This window comes from Cibotium barometz, chromosome 41, assembly GCF_041138505.1.
Source record: "Cibotium barometz isolate CiBa-2024 chromosome 41, ASM4113850v1, whole genome shotgun sequence".
NCBI lineage: Eukaryota > Viridiplantae > Streptophyta > Polypodiopsida > Cyatheales > Cibotiaceae > Cibotium > Cibotium barometz.
The window spans coordinates 4,257,149-4,265,649 of record NC_141086.1 but is presented as its reverse complement, the minus strand read 5'-3'; the positions used below and the strand labels follow the sequence as shown (position 1 = coordinate 4,265,649).

At 35.3% G+C, this 8,501-nt stretch overlaps 1 protein-coding gene across 3 annotated transcripts; it reads right to left on the bottom strand.

Annotated features, from left to right (window-relative positions):
- Positions 1-653: 653 nt before the first annotated feature.
- Positions 654-5,374, bottom strand: LOC147614613 (transcription factor MYB29-like). Of its 3 annotated transcripts, none has more exons than XM_086779884.1 (4): positions 3,484-5,374; positions 2,985-3,143; positions 2,217-2,346; positions 654-1,597 (listed from the first exon to the last, which is right to left on the bottom strand). In XM_086779884.1, the coding sequence occupies exons 2-4, from the start codon at positions 3,082-3,084 to the stop codon at positions 760-762; spliced, it is 1,068 nt and encodes a 355-aa protein (XP_086636010.1). In that variant the 5' UTR covers positions 3,085-3,143; positions 3,484-5,374; the 3' UTR covers positions 654-759. The 3 variants fall into 3 exon arrangements, with proteins under 3 accessions (XP_086636010.1, XP_086636009.1, XP_086636008.1); XM_086779883.1 differs by having other exon boundaries at positions 3,646-5,374; XM_086779882.1 differs by lacking the exon at positions 3,484-5,374 and having other exon boundaries at positions 2,985-3,178.
- Positions 5,375-8,501: the final 3,127 nt, after the last annotated feature.

The following is an 8,501-nucleotide window of genomic DNA, read 5'->3' as shown; positions in this document are numbered from 1 at the left end:
TCTTTAGTTATAATGCTAGTTCATGTAATCGGTTCACACTCTGGAGACGGACCTTTGTATGTTATAGTAGGAGAGTACCCATAAATGAAAGTTTTTGTTGAGAATTGTCTCCCATCTCTAGGAAAGATTTCGGTTTTACAAATTTTGTAGTAGCTTGAGGCTCACTGACATTACATTTCCTCTTGAACATTATGTCAATCCAAATAGCCTCTTCCAATTTCTCAAGGGGTGACTAGAATAGAGTGTGGTTAGTGAACATGAGTTATGTTGTCAATGACATGTAGAGAAAACTCTGTGAGCCTTAGGATAAGAATTTTGTAAAGGTTTTCAATGGCATGTAGAGAAAACTTTGTGAGCCTTGGGATAAGAATGTTGTAAAGGTTCTACACTACATTGCAAAAAGAACCACAATAATTTTCTTTCTTGTTTAATAAATGGAAAAGCACTGTACCAAAACATGCAAAGATGATTTCTGAGCCTTGGAATGAGAATTTTGTAAAGGTTCTATGATACGTTACAAAAAAATATAAGGTAATTTTCTTACTTGTTTGATAAATGGAAAAGCAGTGCACCAAAACATGCAAAGATGATTCAATACATGGTCTTAGACATACAACAAATACTCTTAACAAGTTTGTTGGTGTTAATGATAATTTAAGTTGAAAGATATTGAGTACGTAATAAACAAACATTTTCTAATATAAACACATGCTCTAATAAATACAAGTTTGTTCCAACATGGAAACCATTTTGGAGGGGTTAAAATAGATTCAAATCGAGACCACATTGGTCCAATAAAGTCTCACGATCCCAATGATCATAAGAAGAGAGGTAAGAGCTCCAATCTACTACAGTTCCTCTTGGAACACTAGCATCATCATTGTTATTGATAATGCTACAATCATCACCATTGTCTTCTTCTTTTTCATCTTCTACATGGGTGATGATTGGGTATAAATTATTGTGTTCAAAGTAACGTGACTGGCATATGCTAGTGTAGCTAGTGTCATCTCCACTACCCTCACTTGCAGTAGTTGATGGATCCTCCATGCCAACTTTAATGGGAAGGGCATTCTCTGCCTTTATAAGATCAAACATGTGTTGCAAATCCAATTCTATCATGACTGTATGATGATCATCAAACATACCATTATAATCTTGTAGAATTTGTTGCATTTGGAGCTCATATGTTACGATCTCATCACATGAATTGCTCATTCCTTCATGAAAGGAATCATAGTGTGATGGGTTTAGCCAAGATTTGTTTAGGGTAGGTAATTGAGGTGGTTTGATTAAGCACCCACTAGAGCCTGAGCTACCCACTAACCATGGAGTCTCATTAATTGCAGTCTTAGTGGAAGTGGGGTTGTTCATGCATGAGTATTGTGGCTTTTTTTGCAACTTTTTCACATCATGGGTATTCTCAAGAGAGAATGGAAAGGTGGCCCTTGAGTTCCCACACCCAATTAAGGAATTGCTAATCATTGCATCATCACTCATTTGCTGAAGTCTTAATTGTCTCTTGATTTGAGTGTTCCATAGGTTCTTCACATCATTGTCTGTTCTGCCCACCAAGTGTGTAGCAATTTCTGACCACCTGCTTAATCCAAGATCATCATCAAAAGTTGAAGACCCAATGTGTGGAAGCCAGAAAATCAATTGCATGCAATCCAGTGCACAACTCTTGACAATTTCCACAACACACTTTTGCGTCATTAGTCCATGTTAACCTATCTAAGTAGCTAAATGTTTGAAATAAAATGAGATAGGTAATCAACTCGAGCTTTGAAATAAAATGAAATAAATGATGAAGCTCCAACATTAAAATGAATCGAATTACACGAAACAATGGATACAAAATGAACTAAATGAACAAACTACAGCTCTGAATTATACATGCAAGTAAATTATTATTTTATAAGCATGAAAAGTATAGCATTAGATGTAGAAATGAAGCTCCTAGAACTCACTCAATGGGTAAGTGCATGAATCAAACTTTAAAATACAATAAGGTGCGTGAATCAAACGTTAAAATACAACAACTAATCAAGCTCTAATGGGTAAGGTGCATAAATCAAACTTTAAAAACAATCCTAAGGAAGAAATCCAGCTCTAGAACTCACTGAATGTGGGTAAGGTGCATAGATCAAGCTTTAAAATACAACAATTAACCTAGGGAAGTAGATGTTAATTAGGAAATAAGCAAGATTACTCACTTGTTTCCAAAGTTTTTGTGGAGCTTGATGACCGATGCAATCTCTTCTTGTGTGAATTTCCCACGTTTCAAGTCAGGCCTCAAGTGGTTGAGCCAACGCCTTCGGCAGCTCTTGCCACACCTTTGGAGCCCTATTTTGCAAGCAAAAATTAGTAACCCTAAATAAACGAATCAAACAAAAATTAGTAACCCTAAATATCGAATTAAGCAAAAAATAGTAACCCTAAATAACGAATTTACATTCTATGGAGCAGCTAAATGATTAACCTAATTATTATCACTGTATAATCAACTGTTTTTTTTCAATATGAATTGAATGAATTGCCTGCCAGGCGTTAACGACAGTGCATTCACGTTAATAAAATGCCGGCAATCAAAGCGTTCACGCCTAGAATTAAGTAGCTTCTGATTGAGTTGCATAAACCAGCTACAGATCAAGGGTTCGAATGTTTCGAATCTATAATCTGTCGAGTAATTATCCATGCGCAGCTATATAATTACCCAATAATTCTAGGTTATTCACCTAGCGCCAAAATAATTGTTCTTAATCACGTAAAACTACCTTGCATTAACTTTAATTGCCCGTAATTAACTGCTTTTCCTCTAATGATTTTCCAATTGTGAAAGTGCAGCACGAACGTAAACAAATTGCCGGCGATCTAAGTGTTTCATAAGCGACGGATAATTACACAGTTACGTAAACGCTAGGGTTACGCGTTGCATTAATTAATGTTTATACATCAAATTAATCAATCATTAAGCTTATAACCTGCTTTGCATGCGATGTCGCTCCAGCTACCGCTCATGTGTGTGGCAATGCAGTTCTTCAGCTTCTCGTCTTCGTCAGGGGACCAGAGGCCTTTCTTCATCCTTATCAATCTTTAATATTGGCCTAATTCATCAACTCTTATAATTCCAACACGATTACCTGCAGCACAACACAACAAGACTTTGATTAACTCACTAAACACTAATTACCGCCAATCAAAGCCCTAATACTCTACTTAGCTCCACTAATCAGTGCATAAACCTTCGATACTGTACAAGAGCATGATTCATTTCATAGTATTCTAATAGCTTCTACTCCATAAAAATCAAATCTCTGCAGCACTCGCGCACTTAACAATCTCACAGTAGTGTAAATCACTGTAATTAAACATAATTAAGCTGCTGCACAGCACACACTCTGACATCTCTAAACAGATTTTTAAAAGGCTAAATACACGAATGGACTGTCTATTATCTCCTGAAATTTTTGCTAGACATACTGTCAATCCACGAGAAATACTACTGCTGCAGTATAGTTGCAGAGAATATCACACTCATTAATGATCACATTAGGAAGATTCTAACCACTTGATCTCATCAAGAGGGTTAATATAATTATTGCCAGCACCTAATTAGGCTAGCTAGCACATGAATGTACATACCTCTCGGCTAATGTCTTACAGCTTCACAGTAGCTGCTACCAACGAGAAGCTGGCCAGTGGTTTGGATGCAAAACAGCCTGGGAAAGGGTATTTATATATAGAAATAATTAATTACTGTGTACCACATAAGCCCATAATCAGTAAATCTCCTAAAATACCAGGGGAGGAGAGCTGGTCAACCTGGGACTTGCAGTAGGCAGCTTTAATTGTAGCTCAGCAAAGTCCAACTTGTGGAGCTTATATTATTTCCCTTCAATAATTAACAATGATCATTTCAACTGTTTCAGACAAGACCCATTATATAAACTAATGCAACTAGGACAGTTTTGCATCAATCAACAGCACCTAGATTTAGGAGGAGTGATTAATTATGCATTTAGAGTAATGAAAGGAGGACCCAATTGGCTAATCAAGGATTTAAAAGGAGGACGCCCCAATCGGCTAATCAAGGATTTAAAACGAGGACGACCCAATTGGCTAATCAAGGACCCAATTGGCTAATCAAGGATTTAAAAGGAGGACCCAATTGGCTAATCAAGGATTTAATAAAATAGAATGAATCTTAATGCATTGGGAACTCAAATGGGTTGTAACTACCCTCCTATTAGCCAACAATTGATCAGTTGGGAACTCAAATGGGTTAAAGGCTAACCTCCCATAATTTAAAACGGAGAACCAAAGAGACCAATTTATATAAAAGGGTGACAGTTAAAATGAGACCAAATAAATCGAAAACGTAGGACTGTCTCTATATATTTTAAAGACACCAAACAATCAATTAAATCATGTAAGAAGGATGCATGTTAGCTATAATGACAGACACCTAACACTCAATTAGTCATTTAATGTTACCTGTATTTAAAATTTTAAGTACACAAAACAATCAATTCATAATCAAACAACAAGGACCTATTTGAGCTATTTTTATAGCAAAAACCAGCAAACAATCAATATAAAAACCAGCAAACAATCATCATTAAACAATGATTTAATCACGTTATGTTAGCTAGATTTAAAGACACCAAACAATCAATGAACCATGCAACCAGGACCTATGTTCTTATTACTATTATTATTAAAATAGAAACCAAACATTTTTTAAATGAAGACATGCTGCAAAGGGGGACCTATGTGTGTGTGTGTGTGGGTGTTTTTTTTTAGAAAGCCAAAGGGGGGACCCAATGGACAGTTCAGAGAATTTTTAATCATGCAACAAGATCAGTGTCAGATAGATAATTAATACACCAAACAATCAATCAATCAGTCATGCATCAAGGACCAATATTTGCTGTATTTTAAGGCACCAAACAATTTAAACAAACACATGCCAAGGGGGCCCAAGTGGGCAGTTAAAGTAAATTAAACAGTAGGGAATATGAATTATGCATGGAGGAGGAGGCAATTAGGGACATAAAATAGACAGATCTAATTAAGCAGCAACTAAAATTAAGAGCAGTTATATGTAAAGCAGCAATTGGGCAATCAAACGTGGGATACCCAATTTGGCGATGGATTACGGCAAGATTTGGCGATGGATTACAGTAAGATTCGGCGATTAATTAACACCCAATTTGGCGATTGATTACGGTAAGATTTTGGCGATTAATTAATACACAATTCGGCGATTGATTACGGTAAGATTTGGCGATTGATTACAGTAAGATTTGGCGATAAATTAAGTTAAGATTTAAGTAAATCTATGCGGCGATCAAGTGTGGGATGCCCAATTTGGCGATTAATTAAGTTAAGACGATTTGGTGGGCGGTCACGCTCGAAGCTTCAGTCTCATGCTATGGTGTGCTGCTTTTGATGAGAAGAAAGGAAGCTAGTATTCCATGGTTACTGTGTAGGTGAAGATTCTTCTCCGACAGAACAATCCAATCTCCGCAATGCCCATCAAACAATCAATTTAGAAACGTTTGATTCATTTCGGACTCCGCCTCCTGCGCAGGAAAGTTAGTACCCACAGGCAGCAACCAACAAATAAACAAAACAAAAAGGCACTTTCATCAAAGGCAAAGAAAAGCAATCCCCACATGCATCCATTAAGGTGACACATGACCGCGTCGTATGAGAATCTTGAACTAATCTAGAACCACAAGCTCTATGATACACTAGGTTTACGAATTGGAAAAAGCAAGTGCCCCATTGCTTTTTATTAATTAATCTATGATACACTAGGTTTAAGAATTAGAAAAAGCAAGTGTCTATAATATATATCATGGGTGCCCAATTGCTTTTTATTAATTAATCTACTTGATCATAATAAGGTTTTTACTCTCTAAAACAAGCTCTATGCCCATTGTACCCTAGGTTTAAGAATTAAAAAAAGCAAGTGTCTATTATAATATATCATGGGGTGCCCAATTGTTTTTTATTAATTAATCTACTCAATCATAATCTACTTCTATGGTGTGATCTTAAAAGAACAAATCTAGAAAGGTTTTTACTCTAACACAAGCTCTATGCCCATTGTACCCTAGGTTTAAGGAACTCTGAATGTCTTTGTGATTTGCTGAATAGGATATGAAATTGTAAATGTCTTTGTATAAACTGATGTGGAGGCAAGATATTTTGATGTAAAGGTTTTGTGTTGGTTTATATGTATATATATATAATTATTGATCTCCCAAAAAAAAAAGAATTAGAAGAGCAAGTGTCTATAATGTCTTGGGTGCCTAATTGCTTTTTATTAATTAATCTACTTGATCATAAAGTACTTTGATGGTGTAATCTTAAAAGGTTATATAAAGAGATTGGATCATTACCACAACTAAGGTTGTAGACCTTTATTAATGAAGGGGCCATTTAATTAATACCACAAGAAATAGAAAAAGACCCATTATATTATACCACCAGAATAGAAGAAAGACCCATTATCATATCTATGCAATCATTTATAGCTTTGATAGTATAAAAGGTTTATTGATATGCATTTTTTTAACCCAATGTGTATAAACAAGCTTGTAAACACTACAAGTTGGAGCTCTACTTCCTTAAATTTCATATCGTGGTCAAATAGCGACTTCTATGTAATGGAATCTCTATCATGGTCATATAGTGACTTCTATGTAATGGAATCCCCTCTTTAGATTATGCTAAATTTTATGATTATGCATGTGCTTTTATCATTGATGTTGGTCAATGCTTCTATTTTTTAAGAACTACATGTATGTACATATTCATGTGCATGCTCGCTCACATCCATATGCCCATATTCATGTGCCTATGTGTGTGTATGCATGCATGTGCGTGCATGCATGCGTGCATGTGTGTGCGCACACACATGCACGAGAGAGAGAGAGAGAGAGAGAGAGAGAGAGAGAGAGAGAGAGAGAGAGAGAGAGAGAGAGGGGGGGCTTGCGGTGCTCCCAAGGCTAGTGCTATATATCACGCGACATGAAAAGGCAACATTAGCACATTTCTTAGGAATAATATCCAAGTTTCCTAGCGTCTAACACTATCCAATTAAGTATGGTGTAGAAAACCCATGTTTACACTAAAGTAAATGCACCATGAAAGATTCTTAACCAAAATTTACGGTCTTTTATTGTCAATCTATGTCTCTCTCTAGATCATACTTTTGGAAATACAACACAAACTTATACTCGATGCATTTACTATACTTCTATCCATCATATGCACATAATTTATCATAATTCAATCAAGTACATGAAATCAACAGAGATGTAACTAAATTATGGTGCTTTTTATAGTTTTGATAGTGTTTTTAAATCCTTAATCCATGTTAATGAACTCAAATCATGTGAGTGATCATTTTGATCTTCTTTTAAACACATTCATTAGCATAAAAATAGAAAGTTATGCTATGTTAGGATCTTAGAAAGTCTAAGGTTACAAAATCTAAGAATGAAGCACCTTAGCACATTTTTTTCCTACATAGATTTTTATGATCATTTCTTTTTTGATAGTCATATGTGTTCGCAAATTTATTTGATGCATAAAAGTAGATAGTTGCATATCTTCAAGAACTAACATTTTATAGATTTTTGTTGATGGACTCAAAATTTTAAAAAATTAAAATCAATGTTTTCTTTCAAACTTTTGCATATAATATTTAATTCAATCAATATTCTTTAGACTTTCTATAAACAAAGATATATCAAATAGTAAGAAATCTTGAAAATTAAAGAAATTTTGTTATTTTTGTGAGCTATGGGTCTCAATCAGAGAGCATGGGAGTGTGTCTGTGTGTGTTTGTGTGTGTGAGAGAGAGAGAGAGAGAGAGAGAGAGAGAGAGAGAGAGAGAGAGAGAGAGAGAGAGAGAGAGAGAGAGAGAGAGAGATGCGGTAGAACTATATGTCACATGTGCAAAGTCCAAGTTTGGGAGGGGAATTGTGCCAGCTTTAGCACATTTACAAGGAAAATATCATCTTTTGATCACACAACCATGGATGGATATTGCATACTTTTCCATCATTTATATATACATAATTTTTATCACATAACCGTGGGTAGATATTGTACACTTTTCCATCATTTATATATACACATTTAGTGTTTATTTATCTCTACATCTATTTATTTTCTTTGTATACATACTAAAAAACTTTTACCAACTTGAGCATGTATTTTAAAAATAATTCAATAAAATTTCTTAATTATTTAATCAATAAAATGCATACGATATCAAGAAAATCCTTTGTCTCCATGGAGAGGAAAATTTGATGTGAGCCTTCAATGAAAGCACCTGACCTGATGGCTAATGTGTTCCACAAAAGATGAGAGGGAGAGAGATAGAGAGATGATGGATTAGAGAGAGAGAGAGAGAGAGAGAGAGAGAGAGAGAGAGAGAGAGAGAGAGAGAGAGAAGATCATACACATGTCACTAAATT

Excerpts from the sequence above, each read along its gene's own strand:
- LOC147614613 (XM_086779884.1), bottom strand. The coding sequence starts at position 3,084 with ATGAAGAAAGGCCTCTGGTCCCCTGACGAAGACGAGAAGCTGAAGAAC. Across the intron at positions 2,347-2,984 it reads CGACATCGCATGCAAAGCAG|GGCTCCAAAGGTGTGGCAAG; the intron begins GTTATAAGCTTA and ends CTTGCAAAATAG. Across the intron at positions 1,598-2,216 it reads CACAAAAACTTTGGAAACAA|GTGGTCAGAAATTGCTACAC; the intron begins GTGAGTAATCTT and ends TGGATTAAGCAG.